Source organism: Anser brachyrhynchus (assembly GCF_964034855.1).
Source record: "Anser brachyrhynchus genome assembly, chromosome: 2".
Classification (NCBI taxonomy): Eukaryota; Metazoa; Chordata; class Aves; order Anseriformes; family Anatidae; genus Anser; species Anser brachyrhynchus.
Window position 1 is genome coordinate 57,010,518 of NC_137695.1, and position 21,803 is coordinate 57,032,320.

Sequence of the window (21,803 nt, forward strand, 5' to 3'; positions counted from 1 at the left end):
CTTTATTTAACTGGTGCATCTGTTCAGTGAGCCACTTCAATGTCATTAGTATTTAAACTGTGTTGAGTTCACAATAATTGTAGTCACTGTCAGGTCACCTTTATTCATTGCTATTGTCACTTTTAAGCTAAGTGAACAGCAAGGTTAGTCTGATAATGGCTAAGGATGAAACACTATCATGTTTCTTGTGTTAGAAGAGCAAGAAGCTCTGGAAATACCCTCCTCAAATGACAGTAAGTACTACTTAAATTCAAATAGAAATTAGAAGTATCTGACACTTTATTACAAAAGTGCCATGCCCATTGTTAATACAAATGAATATATTTCATCTGATTCAATAGCAACTATTTTGTTTCTCACCATACAGAAAATTGGGATTAAGGAACGTCAACTAAATTCCTTGTAGAAAGAGTGAAAAAAATCTGTCACCTGCTTGGAACTTGGCACTTTATTCCTATCTGGAGGGGAAATTTAATTACTTTTTAAAGACCTCCCTTGTCATTTCTAAATTTCCACACTCTTGTTTGTGTGTTTAGACTTCAGGAATTGTCAAAAAGGGCTTTATATTTTTAAATTCCTGGGATGTAATTCCTGTATCCTGGGATGCATCAAGCACGGCATTGCTAGTCGGTCGAGGGAATGATTGTCCTGCTCTACTCTGCGCTGGTGCGGCCTCACCTTGAGTACTGTGTGCAGTTCTGGGCACCACAGTACAAAAAGGACATTAAACTGTTGAAGCGTATCTAGAGGAGGGTGACGAAGATGGTGAAGGGCCTAGAGGGGAAGACATATGAGGAGTGGCTGAGGTCACTTGGCCTGTTCAGCCTGGAGAAGAGGAGGCTGAGGGGGGACCTCACGGCAGTCTGCAACTTCCTCGCAAGGGGGAGTGGAGAGGCAGGTGACCTATTCTCCATTATCACCAGTGACAGAACCCGCGGGAACGGTGTTAAGCTGAGGCAGGGGAAGTTTGGGCTGGACATCAGGAAGAGGTTCTTCACCGAGAGGGTGGTCGCACACTGGAACAGGCTCCCCAGTGAAGTAGTCGCTGCACCAAGCCTGTCTGAATTTAAGAAGAGATTGGACTGTGCACTTAGTCACATGGTCTAAACTTTTGAGCAGACCTGTGCGGTGCCAGGAGTTGGACTTGATGATCCTTATGGGTCCCTTCCAACTTGGGATATTCTGTGATTCTATAAATTAGATGCGTGCATGTAAATCTCATTGAACCTGCATAAAAAATAGATTATTTGGGATATATAAATTAATCTCTTTCAGCATTAGTGAGTTTTGCCACTGACTTTTGTAAATATATATTTAGAACCAGGTTCTTGACCTCTGTGAGTAGCTTCTGCAGCAAACGGAAGAAAAAATGCTTTTCTCGGTACTGGAGTGCAGACAGGGAGTTTGCTGCACTCATGTAACTATGCTGCTGTAATGTGCCACTAGAGTCTGTAATAGCCATCACACATAGCCCAGCAGGTCTGTCACCACTCCTGTTTATGGCAGGGTAAACTGGGTCGAGGGAGAACACAGGAGACGTAAAACATTGTTTCCCTCTAGTTCAACTGCTTCAATTTCACTAAGCAGAATTCATGTACAGCTGAGGATTTCAGCACCTTGCTTGGAAGTTTGCTCTTGTGCCATTTAAAGTGGTTTAATAATAAAATTAACTTTTGATCAGCAATTTCACTAGCAGATAATGCCAATAAAGAATTATTTCTACATGATTTTTAAAGATATTTTAGATATTGTAGGTAAGTTATCAGCTCAGGCTCCTTACAGTGCTCCTACACAGCTGCAGACATACATTTTAAAGAAATAAACCTTGGCATGCAATTTTGAAAAATCTTTTAAGGCCTGTGCCATTTTTTTTTAACTGGTGGTACCAGTTCTATACTTCTTTCTATTTCTCCCTTTGATAAACAAACCAAAGAGACTTCAATAGTTCTTCCTATGTAAGAGAATCTGAGAAGAAGTCAAGTAGTGTGATTTTTTTTTTTTCCTGACTTAACCAAGGTTACACATTTTACTGAATAATACATGTTTCTTGAAACCTGTTACCTGACATGAACCTGTGTCAGGTTCCAAAAAGAGTAGGGGAAAGCACATACTTACATTTCAGCTCCAGTTTGATGAAGTCAGTGTTCCCCAGATTCTCAAGAAACACCCCATCTGAGGCCGATGTTTTGAAATAAAAAGAGATATCTGCACTTGTTTCCCCTTGGAAGGTAGAGAAGTGAAGATAGGATGATGATGTGATGAAAGAAGCTGCATTCCAGTAATTTCCTGCAGGGATGGAATAGACAGGAAATACACACATTTGAGTGCTCCCTGGAAGCAGTATGAAAATTTGAAGCTTTTAATGTTAATATATGCTACAATGTTGTTTACATTGAAAAAAAACCAACCAACCAACCAAACAAAAAACCAACCACCTTGCTTCTACTATCTCCTCTTTGCTTTTTTGGATAAATTGAATGTCGAATGTCTTTTTTTTTTTTTTTTTTTTTTCTGGAAAGTGGAACACACTATTTACACTTAAATATTTTTTTTTTAATATTTATATAAAAATTTCCCAATTTATGATAGTCATACAAATGTATTGCTGAGATAAGTCTTCAGTACAGTACAGTTACTACACTTAACATATAGTTGTACCTCAGGTGCATGTTTTGCATTTATATGTTGTCTCATGTGTAACATACCTGCCTTCAAATTTACTCTACACAATGATGCCCATTTCTTCTGAAAACGTAGCCAGGTCTAATGAAAGTCTGTTAATACATATCACAGGAAGAATCCAATAAATGAAGCTAAGCAATACAGACATAATTAACATATGCCTGTATCCATTCCCTAACACATTTTTCATGGAGAAACATCATCATTAACAATATTCAAGAACTACAACAGTACTTAGCTAGCAACGCAGTCAACATTCCATGCAAGGTAGCATTATGTTTCAAAGACAAAAAATTTCATAAGATACAGTGAGAGACTGAAACAGAAAAAAATTTCATAAGACACAGTGAGAGACTTGTTACTTCACCAGGATGCATATGTGTCCAGATTCAGAAATTATTAAGATATCAATCATTAACTCAGCCCAGCCCAATGCTTAGTATTCTGGCTAATAAACACAGTAAGAAACCACTTTCTATTCCAGCCATAGCTCCCAGAGATTGGTTCTCCATCATTTGATTACAGAACTATGTGATAACACTATTATTTTTCTGGTTAGCACTGGATGCATGTGAAAATGAGCATGCTGAAGCCCCAGAAGCTTAACACTGGTTTTGTAATACCACCAGCACAGACCCAAGTCAGAAGTGTTATAATTTGTGTAATTTATTAATCTCTATTCAAATTTAAATTGAACATTTGAATTAACAGAAGAAGACTGTTTAAGCATTCTATGCATACTCTTCTTTTTCATATTTCTATCCCATCTCCTCCATTTAATTCTAAATTCTACCTCTCTCAAGAATGCAGAATGAGTGGCTTTGAAAAAAGAAGCAGCTTTCTATTCTACTTTAATCAATCCCAGGAAGAAAGTTGCATATGAGATTTTTTATGTGAGCAGTGAAAAGGGGACCACATGGTTTTGGTACAGTGTAAATGTACATTCATAACACATATGTATATATATTTTGTGAATTAACCAGTTCACTTTTAACATTACCTGTTTTTCGCCAAAAATAACATTTCTTGTCTGTTACTACTTACCATGTTTATACAAACTGGCAAGTTCCAGATTAAATATTATTAATGATTTCTATAGAAATATCAACAATATTTATATCATAAACAGGCTTGGGCAAGAAAAGTCTGCTAATTAAATGCAAAGTCTTTTTGTGAAAACATATGTAGTGATAAAGCAACACATAAAAATGTCTAGAATTTAATTTTCATTCATGGTCCCAAGCCTCTTCCAATCTCTTACCTTTCAGTGTACTTCCTCAATATTAGAGTTGCTGAGGGTATAGTTGAAGGAGTGCTTTGGCAATTATCTCGTTCTTAGTACAGGATACAGATGGAACACCATATATGCTTTCCAACTTGCAGATGTACCTGGACATCTACATTTCTTTCTCATGGGAGATCAAGATATGTCAGATGCTGGCAGACTTTTTGGATAGGTTTTATTCCACTCTCTGAATAAACTCACATGATGTAAACAGGACTTAAAAGTCAGGAATATATGCAATCCTTGTTAAGGAGATAATTTAGCTGCCCTGTATAACCTTGTAGAAATGCTTTCAAGTTTTCATAAATCAAATAAGTATTTTAGATTTCTAGCTTTACGTACTCTGAATGTTGACTAAGTTATAAACCTAAAACACATAGAACATATGACAAACAAAAGACTTGCGAGAGCTGCAAGGATTCTACCAAAAATATACAAATACTAATAGAGACAAATACCTGTTCAGAGGGATAGGCTCCCCAGTCATCTCACTATCCCAAACTGAGGCTGAGGTGAATATGCAGCTGCATCATCATGCAGCCAAGCAGCACAGCTGCAATGGAGTCTACTGTCAGGGTTCCTTCTCTAGTCCAGGATGCTGCTAATAGACCAGCTTTCTTGCCAGCGTCATCCTGCCATCAGCCACTGTATGTAAATCCATTGTTTGTACTATGCTTACATCTTCTGTGAGTCTGACACAGCTCAAGAGCTACAGGTTGGAAACCTGTCTTAACTAATCATTTCCACTAATGAATTGACAATGGCTTTGTTGAAGGGATCATATTTTTGTTTTATTGTGTCAAGTCCACTCAGAATTGGACCCTGCTCCCTTAGCTGTAGCCTCCACTATGATACAATATAATATTATCGTGAATATTGCAATTAAATAAATAAGAGCAGGAACTGCTATATGAAACAACAATTTATTTTGTAATATTTTATTTATATATTTTTAATTAACTTCCAACAGTCAAAGTATTACATGTACTTTAACACAGATTCAACCTGCAGTGCTGAGACGCTCTGGGTTAACTCCGTAACCAAGAGGGCTCATAACCAAAGTGCAGGTTTGCCATTACATGAAGTTAATCTTCAGTTGTATCTGGCCATTCCTCTTTGTATAATTAGAGGAGAAGATTTCACTTTCATTGTTTTTAAAGTAAAATTTAGACTGCAAGGTCTTCAAGGCTGATGTGAGTTGTGAATTTATCTAAGAAGTTCTAGCCACATGGCGAAGACTTCAAAACATCACTGCAGTGCATCTACAAGAAGGACTACCATCACCAATTACAACACAGAACCAGACATGTTGATGGATTCATACTAAAATGTATGTCTCTGTTTTGTTGAAACAAAACCCACCAATTTTTATTTAGTGCTGTATCTAGTCTACTGAGGAGGTCTATCACTAAGTATTTTACATTTCATTTGAAATGCTGTGATTCGACTCTGCAGAAAGCCTTAGCTGGGAATGCTAGTGGTGAGAGCATAAATACAAACTGTTCAGACTGAACAGGAAAACCTGCAGCTTGAGAGAGACATTTTCAAAGTCTATTCACAACAAATTTCTATAAAGATAAAATCGTTTTTATACATTGGTATACATTCATCTCAAAGCACTTTCAGGGGAAAAAAGATATTTTATTAAGTGTACAATGGAATGTCTTGCTAAAAATACATAATGATCTTTATCACAAAATAATATCTCTTGATAAGAAAGGGGCTGCCTGAGGAAATCTTGAATAAAAATCCACTTGACACACATTATTGTTGTTGCTTGCTAGGAACCTTTGTAAGTCACCATTGCCTCAAAATTTCTTTGGCACATTGTCCCCCTCCTTTCCTCAAAAGGCTTGAATATACTGATCCTACAGACATTTTTCTACTGATTTAGGCTGAGAAACCAGTAGATGGAAGAAACTGGAATTAGGACTTAAACTGCAGGGTGGACATTATGGCAGCAGGGATACCAAAGTATTAGGAGGTGGGAAAGGTAGTTTATTTAGAAAGAACACTAAAACCTAAATTTGTAATCCACCCTGTTAATAATTATTATTATATCATAAATATTGCACAGCATCTGGACCTTACAAAACGGTATGTTTACACATTGTGATTGAGGAAGTCTTGCAGGAAATGCTCTGATTTACAAGAAAGTCACTCAACCTAGGAGAGTTAGTATTTATTATTCAGGGATGAAGTATGCTTGGAAACATTAAGATAGGGAAGAAAAAAGGGCTTCAAATGTGAAGGTGAGAAGAAAGAGGTGCTTAGAGTTACACCATCCCTTCATTTCCCCTTTCTTCCTCCAGTTACTTAAGGAACACTTTTATTGTACAGAATGGTCAGAAATACAACTGAATAATTTTATTTTTCTTCTTTATAAGCTCACTTAGAATTCTGTAATCAAGACCACGCCTCTGTTGTACTACATCTGTCTTCACTGTAAGCCTGCTTAGTGTTTAAATTTGACTTAAGCCAATTAAACAGGTACAAGACATGCTGCTGTCATGGAAGCACAAATCCAAATAAAACCAAGATACCAGACAAGCCTTTTCAATTGTTTACAACCCAAGACAAATTTAAGATTCCCAAAGCAGGGCTGCGTTTCTTATCATGTTTTTCCCAGACTAAAAATATTAATGTGAAGGGTCACCTTAAATCTCATATCATAGAATCGTAGAATATCCTGAGTTGGAAGGGACTCACAAGGATCAACCTGTTCAACTCCTGGCTTCACAAAGGACTACCTAAAAATCAAACCATATGCCTAAGAATGTTGCCTAAATGCTTCTTGAACTCCAGCAGACTTGGTGCTATGACTCTTTCCCTGGGGTGCCTGTTCCAGACTTGAAGATTTTTCCTATGAAGACCCACCTCAGGGAGGAGGAAGGAAATGGTTACCACAGTACTAACAAGAACAAACTCAGGTAGTGTTGAATTGTGCAACATGTACTGACATCTTTTTAAGTGTGGTAGTTCCATAACCTGATAACACAGAGCCACTGGACTTATAGAAGCCAGACTCTCAGCTTCTCCCTTGAATTATTTTTGTCTAGAAATCCCTTGCTAGCTCCCATCAATATCTTCTTTCTTAGCATGATTGAAATTCATGCTTTAACACTATCAATTTCTCTTTACATTTAAACCCCATTGAAATGGATAATAGCAATAGCAGAACTGTAAAAGACATCAGTGCTTTTAGCCCAGCTAGGCAATAGAACTAGAGAATGAATGCTGTAATGTCAGGCAGCTCTTATGTATTACAATAGACCAAAAACCTCCAGGGCCCTCATCTGCAGCAAAACAGATTTTCTATCAAAACCGTTATGTGAATAAAATGTAAGAATAGTCTCATATTTCAGAGAAGATGGATGTGTGAATGGAACACTGATCTGTGCCACAAAGTAATGGATTGAGATTATCCATACAATTATGTTCAACAAATCAAGTTTTTTTCCTTCTTTTTTATTTTTTATTTTTTATTTTTTATTTTTTATTTTTTATTTTTTATTTTATTTTTTTATTCTGGGAAAGAGGAATCTACATGTGTACACTCAGAGCAGTTTGACTATCAGTACAGCAACAATCACAGCTTTGATTCAAGACTTCAGGTCTGCATCTCAGGTGGAAATCGACCCTGATGAAACCCAAACTGTCTGTTGGGCTTTAAATATCTTCCTTGCTAGTGAAACAATGGGGGAGAAGGAAGAAAGATATTCCAACCCAAAAAGAATATTGCAAGTTATTCAGGAAACAAAAGAAAAGTCAAAGAAAATTGTTTGTGTTTCTCATGCTTGAAAGGTTTAACTGAAATCCTGAAGCAAGGCAGGCCATGTTCAATGGCACTAGTCAGAATGGGGCTGAGAACGCAGCTTCAGTCTGGGCATGAGAAGGGTGTGCTCAGGGGATAGGGCAGGAAGAATGGCAACTCAGCAGCAGCCTAAGTCCTTTGCTGGAAGGAGTACAATATTGATGACTCTTCTCAATTACTGAAGGGTCTGCTTGGTGTCATTTTTGGTTGTGCTAACATGCATTCACACTTTTATTCTTTCTTCATTGGTCTGCAATTCCTTGTCACTTTTTTTTTTTTTAACTACATATCTTTTACTGTATACCTTATATATATATATAATATATTTTACTATATATCTTTTACTATATTACCTTTACATCTACTGTATTTACAATATATAGAATATACTGTATATCTTAAGCTTTATGTACATTCTTTGCTTTCTTTGATACCCCTGAAATCTGTCTCATCCAGCTCCAATCCTGAATTTCTTTGACCATGTTGCTTATAGCCCTGGGGTCCACTGTATGAGTCTGTGGCCTGTCTGTATATCTCAACTAAAGATGACAATATTGTATTTCTCTGGTCACAGGTTTGTATTTTATCAACATCATGGCAGAATACCAGTTGAAAAGAAGCATGTAAATTACTACTTAAATTAAAATTAAGATGGTAGTGTCTTGATTTACTTAATCCAAACATGAATCAAGAAAAATAAACTAAACTGAATTACTCCATAAGATGTTGGCTTAATAACAGAAAAGTCCTTTGACAACATGCAAGAAAAATAATCCCCAAGTCAACAGATGAAGAGTGCATTAACACTGCATAAGAGCAAAGCTGAATTACAGTCTTTCAGGCTGAATACAAATATAGGTTAGATTTCAATTTTCAAGATAAAACTAGCTCTGTACCTTTCAACAAAGTAACAAATGGCTGGCAGTCCAGAGCAAAGCCTGCTGAGAATAACAACACATCTGAAGATGAGTTCAGATTTAGCAAAAGAAAAAAGTTAGCTCTGCTGTTGTGACTGTTTCATTAAAGACAATTCAGTTTTTGAAGGATAAACACTAGATTTTAGAAAAGAAAAAAATGTTTGGAATATTCCACCTCAAATCTAGAAAGCTGTAGCTGTGACATAATGCGTTTTGGTCTCATTTAACTAAGCCTGGTTCTTTCTAAAGAGTGGGATTGTTAATAATTCTGAGAAACGTAGAACTGTGCTGAGAGTCCATATTTGTTATGATTTTTGGGAGACTTACAGGGGTCTGGAGTTTCAGAGTCAGAGAGATGTCAATACATTCAGAGGCAGGCAAACAACAAAGTACATTTGATCTGAAAAATTGCTTATGGTTTTTAACCTCTTTGATATCTATAGTACATTTCACCCTCAAATTAATTCCTTCAGGCTTCTCTTATGGAAGTCCATTGCATGCATCTTCTGAAAGTCAGATTCTAAAAAAAGTTAACTGTCTTTGCACATTTGGAAGGTATCCTTCCATTGGTGACCTTGTCTGCTTTAGTTGTGGGGAAGTTTTTGGTCTCTACTCTCAGCCTTTTGGCAACTCTTCTTTTACTGGGAATGCCAAAAATCCTGCACATCTACCACTGTTGTGACCATACTTGATCTCATCGCAAAATTTGTCAAGTCCAACTTTCACACAAGCACGAGGCCTGAAATCCCAAACTTTTTTTCATGTGGAGCAAGATAGTGGTGATACGGTAACTGTCTTTCAGGAATTACAAGTGCGGGATAGCCTTAAATTACTAATATAGAAAGGAAAGATCCTCCGTCATATTATCTGGGATCAACTTGAGCATTATGGTCAGTAGTGAAGGACATAAACCAGCTTGCATTAAGATGACTGTAAGATGGATAGCAATTTATCTCCTTACCTTTATAAATGATCTGTTTTCATAAAGTTTCTCTAGTGACATAATACAAGACAAAGATCAATGGATATAAACACAGATGCTAAAGTTTGCATTAATCTGTCAGTCACCATATTTGCTGAGTGAGGGAAAGAGCAATCACATTTATCAGTGAAATGTTGGAGTCAATGAAACAGATTCAGTGATGCAGAAAAGTTTCACGCGCCTGCTGTGTTACTTGTAATCATCTTTGGAAGATCATTTTTCAAAAGTCTCACCTCCTGGTCACAATGCCTAATTACAATGCATACCCTGTCACTGCTGGCACCATTACTTTCATCCATCTAAAGAATGAAAGGTCCTGATCTGGCATGGTTTACAACCTGGAGCTATGTAATGTGCTGATGGAACTTTAATGATGCATGTAAACTGGTATCTTTTCAAAGGAATATTTTTTTTAAACATTAACTGACCTGCAAACATCAGCTCAATCACCCCGTGCCACAGTCAATGCAGTGTGTAGGAACCCTGCCATGATGCCAAAATGGTAAACATTAAATACAGGAACCTGCTGTTGTCCTCAAAACATGTTACTAATAATGAGGATCCGATTCTATATTGACCTGTAGATATTGGTGGGTGTTTACAGCTGTGCAAATGACAGTGCTGCATAACCACCTTATACTGAGTACATAACTATGCAGGATGTAAAGTGTAGACACAAGGACAAGAATGTAGAAAACCAATGACTTTTCATTTCATCCTATTAAATTTGTACCCTTTGCTGTGGAAATGGACTGCAGGAAAGAGTGTTTCTCAGACCCCTCCTTTTTGCTCTTCAGGTCCTTGGCTAGGCATGTGAACAATAAGATACAGCTCTAGAGTTCAACAGAGTCACAGATACATTTCACTGGCCCAACACCACGTGGACATGATCCAGTAACCATTTCCACTTTTACTATCTCCATTTGCTGTCCCTGGCAGGATTTTTATAGAAAGGATGTGTTGTGTAATATTGATGCCGCTCTGTCACCCAAATTTTCTTGTTTCTGGAGGAAAGTTTCTCTTTTTAGGGTGATTCTTTTGGTCCACTGTTTGGGCATGGATCTAGTTTCCTCAACACACTCAAGATCCTGACTCTTTGACAACCTGACATGTTCTTTTTGAACAGATACACTTTCAAAATGGAAAATATTCTTCAGAATTAAAATGTAAGATGTAATTTAGACTTGATGTAGCACATTAAATATTCTTCACATCATTGATTCCAGAATTATCTGTTATTCACAGAGATCATCAAATTATTTTACTTGATCTTCTATTACTGGATGGATTTTAGAGCATTCTGAACTAAAACTTGGAATATTTAGCTCACAAGGTATGACTAAGTACTTTCATGAATCACAGTGCTCTGAGCTTTGATGAAAACTGTGGATAAAACCATTTGCTTGAAGTACTAATTTCATTCAGCAGGCTCACTACTACAGAATTATGGTGCTATACTGCTTATACATAGAAATGTACTTTCAATGATTTCTTCATTCATATCCCAATCCCAAATCCAAATAAATTCATATAAATCACTGAAGATGCTCTTCAAACTTACAGTAAAGGAGTAAAATTATAATCTTCATTCTCATGTTGTCACTCCAGTTTTATGACACTGTAACATTCCAAGTCCAACTTCCCATAATGTATTTTCTATGAAGGTGTCCCTGTCCATTGTAGGGGGTTTGGAATTAGATGATCTTTAAAGTTCCTTCCAACCCAGTTATTCCATAATTCCATGATTCTAAGTATGTATTTTTACTGATGGTTTACAGTACTTATTCTATGTAGACCATCAATTAAGAACATTTGTGGAAAATTTGAATTCTAGAGATGGACAACCTGCACTGAAACCAAACCACCAAGGGCTTCAAAATGTTTCTGTGGCCTTCCAGTCCTAGACTGCTCTAGGAACCAAAGAGAACCAGTGGAGTCTACATTACCACATTATATTCCACCCAATAAACAGAAACTTTGATCAAAACATCTACTGCATTATGTGCTGTGCCCCTCAACATACCCCTTAATATGCCTATGATGACCTAGCTTTTCCCCTTTCGGTCACTGATATCAGACTTTGCAAAAGGGTATTTGAAAAGTAATTCTATGATTAATCTCTATATTGTCTATGGCAGAGAAGCTTCTCACTTGGCCACATTTGAGCCTTTCTTCCATTCCATACATGTTCCCTACTTTTAAAATAGCTCATTAAGATTCTTACTGTGCCCAAAGATCTTACAGTGATCTTACACTATCTCAGCTGTGTTCTAAATCCAAGAATGAAAAGGAGTATTTAAAAAACTTCATCTTAAAACTAAAAGTCTCCCATGTTAAGTGGCCTTGTAGAGCCTGCTGTGGATGGCTACACTCCCTTTGTCCATATTTTTAATCTTACCATTATTATTAGAATATTAAAATTATGATTAGTGCCATTGTTAATATTATTATTGGAGAGTAAACTTACATGGGCAAAGTTACTTAGCTGAGCTCACTGTAGAAGCTGTCATTTTTTGAGCAATGGACTACATGTATATGTAAATACCACATAGGTGTTCCGAACAAATATATGTACTGTAATAGGAAATCTAAATCAGAACTCTAACTGAAATATTCAGGCTAACTAGATCATTGTATGGAATGAGAGGAAGGGGTTTATCGCACTCTTGTTGCAGCTAGTAATAAAAGTATTAGGGAATTGAGCAGTAGCAGAATTGAGACTATATATATGTAATGTCCTTACAAATTTAACAAGGATTAAACAAAACCAAAGTTTACAGATGTATAAGAAAGTCTCATACAAAACACTCCCCAGTAGAAAATTACTAGCTTTGGTATTCAAACAAACAAACAAAAAAAAACAACAACAAAAAAAACACCAAAAACCACCAAACAACAAATAAATCTCATAACAATAACCTGTGTTAAAATTTTAATTTCTCTGGAGGCCCTTTCCAACTTCAACTATTCTGTGAACTATTCAGTCAAAGTATGTACAATGACAAGAAAGAAAGAAAATCTGTTTCTGGATTGAATAAATATTGCAATCTTATCCAAAAATTGAAAGGAAATTAGTCTTTCAGAGGTGAAATGGTTAGTGAAAGCAAAACACTCCTCTACATCTGCAAGATATCTGATTCTGACCTCTTTCACATTATTCCAGAACAGCTCTGCTGTTCATGGCATTACATTCAATTTACACAAATCTCCAAGACCATTTACTCAACATTTGCTTCCTAAATCTTTTCAATCTCAGTGGAAATAATATGCAATAAAAGAGAAAATGAAGTGTGAAAAAAGTTTCTCAGAAAGAAACAAAGATCTTTCTTTCTCTGACTTCCAGTTCCTTCCTTTCCATCTCTTTTATTTTTCCTTCCTTCCTTCCTTCCTTCCTTCCTTCCTTCCTTCCTTCCTTCCTTCCTTCCTTCCTTCCTTCCTTCCTTCCTTCCTTCCTTCCTTCCTTCCTTCCTTCCTTCCTTCCTTCCTTCCTTCCTTCCTTCCTTCCTTCCTTTCTGAATTTGCTATGTATTTTTGGGGGGTTCAAAATACAAATTAATACAGAAAAATTGATGGTGAGTAGCCAAAGAGAACTCTTTTTTTTTTTTTTTTTTTTTTTTCAGTGCAGGAAAAACTGGAACCTATGTTGTATTATACTGCCTCAGGGTAAGTGATGCACAGCTTTGAAATATATTATTATGTACACATGTCAATATTTGTCAGCAATCCAGTGTCTTGTTTTTGTCTAGATATAGTACATACTCTCATATTTTTCAGTTACAGCACTCTGAAATGCAAGTAATGTTATATCATATAAAGATAGACACACGCACACTTTTTCTTCTCCTTCCCTACTCCCTTCTTCTCCCTGGGGGAGGCATGGAGGGAGGAAGCACATGAGGAATAATAAAGAGTAAAGCACCAATTAATATATTATATTCAAATTTGAATATATTCAAATTTGATTTTTTTTTGGGGGGGGGGGAATGTGACTGAAAGGGTTTGCAAGCAAAGGGTTAGCAAAAAAATCCTCTCAGAGATTGGTCTCTGCTGAACTCACTTGTCATTTCTGATTTCATTACTGAGTTTCTAGCAGAGTGGTTGAACCTGCAAAATGTCCTTTCTCTCACGTTTGTTGAGCAGAGTAAGCCAGCTGCTGTGAGTGGTGAGGCAGAGGGGGCTGGGGAATAGGGTGGCAGCAAAGATGATAACTCCAGCTGCATTTAAAAATGTATGAATTCTGTCGAGAGAGCACAACAGGTCCTGCTTCAGAATAGAGCTGATTGGCTTTTCTAAAAACAAGGTCATGACTCAGTGAACAGCTCAAACACTCATAGGAAGGAAAGAAACACGTCTGTAGTCCTCATTTGAGTAGCCTAACAGCAATTCTGTCCATAATTATTTATCAAGAAAAGTACATAAATAACAGGGACCGAAAGCTTACTTTGCAGATGAAACCTTTTGTGTCAGGAATTAAATTTTTCTACAAATGATAAATTGTTATGTGATTTCTTTGGCTTTCTCTTACTATGATACTTCAGGTTATATTTTTATTGAGCAAAACCAGTCTTCTTTGATACATGTATATCTGCACTATTTCCTTTAAGGACAACATAATGCAAAGACAGATTCTCCAGTTTCAATGGCAGTTGAAATGGCGATTTGCCCCATCAGAGGGCAGATGAACTTAGGAACTTGGAAAGACAACATCAATGTTTATCACTACTTACATTTTCACTGGCTATGCAACAGTATTAGTAGCCTCTCCATTCAGGGAAAGAAGGTTACCAAATTATTTGTCCTGTCCTGTCCTGTCCTGTCCTACACTGTCCTATCCTATCCTACCCTATCCTACCCTATCCTATCCTATCCTATCCTATCCTATCCTATCCTATCCTATCCTATCCTATCCTATCCTATCCTATCCTATCCTATCCTATCCTATCCTATCCTATCCTATCCTACCCTATCCTATCTCGCCCTGTCCTGTCCTATCCTGTTCCATTCTGTTCCGTTCCGTTCTGTTCCTTTCCATTCTGTTCCACTCTTTCTCTTTTCCCAGTGACATCTAAATCAATTATTCAAATAACTGAAAGAGCAAATGCCCTCTAAGTCAACAGATATATTTACAGTTAAAAGATGACGATATCCAAGGTAATTTAGTTTTTCCCTAGTGTCCTGGTTTCAGTTAGGATAGAGTTAATTTTCCTCCTAGTAGCTGGTAGGGTGCTATGTTTTGGATTAGGATGAGAAGAGTGCTGATGTTTTAATTGTTGTAGAGCAGTGCTTACACTAAGCCAAGGACTTTTCAGCTTCTTGCTCTGTCCTGCCAGCGGGCAGGCTGGGGGTGCAGCAGGAGCTGGGAGGGGACAGACCCAGGGCAGCTGACCCAAACTGGCCAAAGGGGTATTCCATACCATATGACATCATGCTAAACAATATATAGGGGTGGCTAGCCAGGGTGGGGGGGCCGGCTGCTCGGGGATAGGCTGGGCATCAGTCAGCGGGTGGTGAGCAATTGCATTGTGCATCACTTGTTTCGTACACATTATTATTATTAGTACTATTATTATTATTATTTTCCTGTCTTAATAAACTGTCTTTATCTCAACTCACAGGCTTCACTTTCCCGTTTCTCTCCCCCATCCCAGAGAGGGAGGGGGGTGGGTGAGAGAATGGCTGTGTGGTGTTTAGCTGCCGGCCGGGTTAAACCACAACAGTCCTTTTGGTGCCCAACGTGGGGCTTGAAGGGTTGAGATAATGACAGATCTGACCAGAGTGTGTTAAACTAAAATTGGTATAAATATTATACCTGCTTAATAGTTGCTAGTCACTATGTTGTTTGCTTTAATCTCAAGTCTGCTGTGCCTGTTTTCCAAATTGAGTTTTATAGCATGTTACTTACTGTATGTGCTCCCTGTCGTGCTGTTTATCCTTTCCGGGCCCTGGTTTAAGATCATTATGGTACTGTGCGGTGTAACAATGGCTTATGATATGATGAAATTTCTGGTCATGACCCTAACCTGGTATTTGTACTCAGCAATGTCGTTGACTCTATACTTTGGAAACCATATCTTGGAAACTATTAACAATTACACCTATTGCCTTTTTTCGTCAGGGACCCAATCTGTGGAGGGGACAGGGGAAGATATTTTTTCCTGCTTGTTCACTCTCCCTTTCTCCTTCATCACCCTCTTATCCTCTGAGCTAGTTACGATAGTTCTCCAAAATGTTGGATATCCTTGGGATGTTCAGACTAGCATGGTGTTATTGTTATGTCTCCTGAATGCGCTTCAGGTTTTGTTTGAGGTTAAACAACTACTTAGGAATCTCATCCAGAGATCTGTCCTGAGGCGGGATAGTTGTGAATGGCAGGGAGTGTGGGAGGATATGGGCAGGTCCAAAACCAGGACATATTCCACTACTAATTATAGATGTAAATCAGGAAACAGTTTACTGACCTTAACAGCTTTTGGTTCTTCTAGAACTTGAATATGCCATTACTATAATATCACTTCAATTTATCCAACATATTTAACATTATAAGGGATTTTCTCCAACACTACCACAGCTGCAGAGACAGATGATTGGAATTAAAAGTCTGGGGAAAAAATCTATATGCACATGAAACTTTGAAGGTGTTTTAAAATCTGTGTGCAGATTGCCTGCTTAGGCTTTATAACAACATGGTGTGCATGGCTTTTCCTCCTGGACACAAAGCCTAATGCCCAGTTTTCTTTTTGCCTTAACTCCTGTGAGTATTCCTGCTGAGCAGCTTTAGCAGGCCAGCCTCTCAAAGAAAAAGATTAAACTCTTTCTCCTGTTTCCATGAGTTTTAATCTTTTGGGAAAGAGAAATCAAAATGATTGAAAAGGCAACATGAAAAGTCACATCTAGCCATGGAGGGTAATAACCAAGTATAGAAAGCTTTAGATATTGACATGATCTGACTGTACTTCTGTTCAAAGGTAGCTGAATCACAGGTTTCTGCACAGAAGGAATCCAGGCTTAAACAAGTTTCCCGGACTTGCTGCCAGCAAACATTACAACTGAGTGCTGCTATCAGCCCTTCAGAAAGGAAAAGCTGAAAAAAGGCATAAAGGAAAAGTTTTTGTCCTTCTAATAAGCTTGGAACTTGAACATGCTTGTTAGAGAGATACCTACTCCAAATCCTGGATTTTATCTTAATGAACAGAAGCACTCTAGCCTTGGTTCCACAACAGGCTTAAACATAGGCCTATCTGAAGGTAAGTGCTAGTAATCAAATATATCAGTATTTTGATAAGTTGTACCTTCTGCAGAAAGGCTGAGGCAGAGAAGCCGGTGCCTTCCTTAATGGCCACTATCCATTTGAGCCTCAGGTAGTACCTGTCAGCTACCAAAGAGAGGGGCAGAAAAAGAGGAAAGCACAGGATTTAGTCCAGAGCAAAAAACAAATGGCTAAACAAAAAACTAGGCAAAACCCATGAGCTTTTTCAGGGGGAATAATTCACACCAACAAATGCTTTTTGTAAAGCAAAACTGATGGCCACCAGTCTTCGTGCTTTTTGATTCTCCCCTTCTTGTTTCAAGGTCTATCTCATAATGAAGATTCCTCTCATCAAGCCTCCTGCCTTGCATGCACCAACTTCTTGTCTTGCCTATTCATCTAATGTTGCATCAGTTTCTTTGGTATGGACATCCCAGGGAATGAGGTAACAGCATTTGATGTACAACTGTTGAAGTGAAAACTGGAACTCATGTCTCCTTTTTCATTTCAGGAATAATGATTGTTGTGCTCTCTTGGCCTTTTTCTTCAGTCCCAATGATAATCACATTCTGCTTCAAAAGTTGTCAGATGAGACTCAAACATTAGAAAAAATCTAGTTTTTCATGGAGTCTGAAAAGAAATCTCAGGTATTAACTGAAAATTAGGAATCTGTTATGTGGCCAAGCAAAAGCCAACCTGTGGCTTTACTGGTCGCTCAGAAAGGTTCCTAAAATTTTGCTGGCTGTCCCTCTTTTACTAGCAATTTCTGGATAATATAAATTTCTCCAGCTTCTTTTGTTACAAAAACAGGAATTACGTGAAGAGCAGCAAGCTGCTAGAACCCAATGCTTTGCAAGAGCATTTATCTAGTAGTTGCATTGTCTACATTTTTTTTTTTTTTATCAGCCTTCAATCTTCAATTTTTGTCTGACCAACCCAGGCTCCAGATGCAACTTTGGATAAAAGTGCTTTTCTCTGCATCATCTAAATTGCTGTCTCTATCCCTATTACTCTGATTTTCATTATGCAAGAAGTTTGAAGGCTGCTTACAGGGAAGGTGAGTTGACAATGTCTTCTGTTCACCATTGCTAATTTTTCTTTTTTGTTTGTTTGTGTTTAACAGCTTTTTTACTGCTTCTCATGTCCCTGTTGGATTACTGCACATCTGGAGAAGTGTTACTTTGTCTTTTTGACCCACAATGCTGCAAACATGTTAGCAATCTGACCCCACTTTCTGGCTCTGTGAGCTCATGCAGAGCTATGATTGGCATGTTGGCATTGGTAGGTTACTGTAGATGAGTCCTATATTAGGCCTAACACAGTCCTGAACATGCACTGTCTGAGATGTGGGAAGCGGTTTTTCCTGTTGGCAGGCTAATCTCTCTGCATATTATAATAATAAAAGGAAAATGGTGTGAGAGGAGAGGTGGTGAGGGCATCAACTCATCTGTGCTACACTTGAAGAAATTAAAAGAAGTTAACTTAGACTTTCATCCTACACTCTGCTACATTGGATAGCATAACTTCATGACCTTGAAAGTCTGCTTAGAGTCTCCAGGAGTGTTTATCCTTTTTTGTGCCACATGCATGTCAGTTTCACCATGAAGGGCACAAACACCACTATAGTGACAATGACGAGGATAAAAGCCTAAGATTTCATCTTATTTTGGTTTCAAAAAAGACTCAGAGAGATATTGCTTGGCACTTTTGAGGCCAAATTTGTTATGTGCAGCCACTGCTCTGTAGCTGTTTTGCCATAAGTGTTTGCAATAAATAATCCAATCTTAATTAATGTGGGATATAATAACTTTTATTAAATCTAAACTGAATACATGTTAGGGAGCTCATATCAGTATTGCCTGATACAAACTGCCAGAAGCAGTAGCTTCAATCCCATTACTCCTAGTTTTCTCACTATGCTAAAACTGACCCTCTAAATGACTGTCTTGGGTAACACATAGTGCCATAAAATTAAGCACTGATTTATTCCTTAAATAAAAGTCATTAGAGATCATCAGGGTGTTAAACATCAGGGCTGCCTTGTTTTGCAAACCATATTTAATGGCAGACACAGCTGGTACACCTTAAACAGAACTCAAACAAATAAACAAGCTTTGTTCTACCTGAAAGCAGACAAGGGCAAAAAAGGGCTACTGGCTGTTTAGAGCACGGTTTTTCTTTTTTTTTTTTTTTTTCACCACATAGAATACATGGTAAAGAAATTACTATATCCACTGCTGTCACTGGTTACTGGAAATATATCTCTAGTGATTCTGTGATTCTGTGATTATTTATACACATCACCTCCCAGGACCAGTGGTTTAAGAAAATGTCCTGTCTGCAGCGTTATTGCTTTCAGTTCACTGACTGCAGTTCTTTATCACTTCTGTTTTGTGCCAGCTTTGCTAGTCAGATATAGGATGGATAATACCCCTTCTAAAAGCTCAGTCACTAACACTCCCATTGACATCAAATGGAACACAAGCAGGAAAGGCAACACCTTCTCTTTTATGGCTATTTTAGTTTATTCCCTCATCCCTGAGTTCATGCAGAACTGTGGCAGGTTCAAGCACCTGTGCTGTGTTTTAGGAGGAAGAATAATGCATACAATACACGTTATTGTTACAATATAATTCACTTTTCTTAAAGTGCTGAAGTTAATGGTGATAATAATCAATCAGTCTAGGTTTTCAGAAGCTTTGCAAGAGAAGGGTAGGTGACCCCAGATATATCGCAATGTCAAACTTCTATTTTATTATATGATCGCTGAACTTCAGCATCTTGCAGCATTCCTTGCTCTGACACCATCCAGAAACCTGACCTATTCCACCTCTTTAAAAAATCCTCCACCAGATGGCAGCAGGGTACAACCTTTAGTAAAAGACGAGCAGGATTGGAGTTTTGCCTTTATCTATAAGGAACGGTGAACGAACAGCTGAGGTTTTTAGATTTATTTATTTTTATTATTTCTTTTTTTTTTTTTTTTCTTTTTCCTCATCTGTTGGAGTTGCGAAAGAATAGGTAATGTACTGCCCTGTTACATCAGATCTCCAACCAGTGTATGTCATCCCTGGTGAATGTGTTTCAGGCATTCTGTAACTCCAGTTTCTCGGGGCCATAGCTAGCTAGCAGTTTTTGTAGCCCTTGTGTTTGTCTTGCATACAGAGGGCAGTAAGGAATTGCCAGGTGGCTTCCCAAGGAGGTTCAGCCTTGGCCCCCTTGCAGCTTTCTTTGGAGCCACCTTCCAGTGGCTATGTGACATTATCTACAGTCTGGCTGCAGATCCCTCTGCAGTGTGCTCTTGTCCCCCGGAGTCCCCATGGCCACGCGGGGAACTGCTTATCAATTTCTCTTCTCCATACTTTAGAAATGAAAGGCTGCACTCCCTGCAGCTGCCAGTCAAGTTTGCAGTGGCTGCTCAGCAGTCTTTTAAACACAAGAGGTATTTCTAAAATCTGCTAGTTGTGTGCTCCAAGGAATCTGGGCACAGTGATTTCAAAGCCTCCTGAGCCATCTCTTGTGCCTGACCAGACACTGATTACCCAAAAGCTGTACTCTTCACTCATGAAAGATTGGTGGCTAATTGGTGTGGCATGTAATCCAACAGGTTGCACTGAAAAGTAAATGCAGAATGATCCACAACCCAGGGCAATAGCTGCTCTGTTTTCCTTTCCCAACACTACTTGCTCTGCCAGTAATGTGTCTTGACTGTCCATGTTTCAACCTCTGCCACGCCGCACTGTGTTAGTCATGGGACTTGGTCTTTCTTGTGTTTCTTCAACATTTTACTTCACTATGCTTTCCCTGTGGCTTTCAACCAGTGTGTCTGAAAACACACTGTAACTTCCCTGCAGTAAGTACTGTGTGCAGCTTCTGACAAGTGGTTGGATTTTGCTGCCCTGCAACAAACAGTAACTACAAACCCCAATAAAAATAGAGAGTTTCTGCTGCATTTGTAAAATGCACAGTCTTTTTCATAAAGACAAAATAATCACCTAGTACTGTGCAGAAGAAAAAAAAAAAAAGCGGTTATGTGGCAGGTAGATAGGAGACAGCTGGAGGGAAAGGAGGCTGGCTGGAGGCTGACTGGAGCAGCCAGCAGTATTCCCTTACAGTCTGCTTCCTTCACAGAGCAGAAGGAAGAGCTCAGGGCAGATTTCAACTCTGATTCATAATCTGATTCCTGGGCCTCTCCAGTGGTAGCATGGAAATCCCTTGTCAGGATGATCTTTCTGCGTGAAACAACGTAAATGGCAGGGAATTCTGCTGTGGGGTGCACGGTGTGTGCACATGAATATGTGCATGAATCTGACAAGGGATATCTGATACTCTTAGAAATTATAACTGACATATTTCTCAGATAATATGAACTGGAAGACTGATGCTCTAGAGGTCTGTGAAGAGTGCAAGAAGAATCAAGATAAACCACAGCCTTATGGCTGTATGTAAGTAGTTTCTTTCTAACTGAATTCTTAAAGCCAAGTGGAATAAGTGGAGTAAGAATAATTCCTTACATTTTTATCCCAAGAATTATCTACATGATTTTTTTGCACTACTTCCATTACTTTTTGTTTCTTTAGTGACATCCATGTTGTATATATTTCTTTTTCAATATTCCACAAGAGGCAAAAATACTGTATAAAAACCACTGCCAGGAGAAAAACTCCAGTCTTTGGAAGTAACTCAGCTCCATAACTTCTTAATTGTGTTGGGCACAAGACACCAAATTGTCCCTTTCGTCTCAGATAGGCTAGGGGACATGGAAAAGGATGGTTTATTCCATTTTTGCTGCTGCTCTTGACTGTCTTAAGCAAATGTTTCCATAGCTCTGGAAATAAATACATATGCAACAAGCACCAGAAAAGTCAAACTTCTGC

The 21,803-nt window shown here is 38.1% G+C and overlaps 1 protein-coding gene across 21 annotated transcripts in view; it reads right to left on the reverse strand.

The window, feature by feature from the left end:
• The window catches only part of CNTNAP2 (contactin associated protein 2), a 1,160,459-nt gene that overhangs the window by 115,966 nt on the left and 1,022,690 nt on the right, over positions 1 to 21,803 (reverse strand). For all 21 annotated transcript variants that reach the window (XM_080582584.1, XM_080582595.1, XM_080582598.1 and 18 more), the window contains one exon: positions 2,116 to 2,286. In XM_080582584.1, coding sequence (XP_080438710.1) covers positions 2,116 to 2,286 — 171 coding nt within the window. The remainder of the gene's footprint in view (positions 1 to 2,115; positions 2,287 to 21,803) is intronic.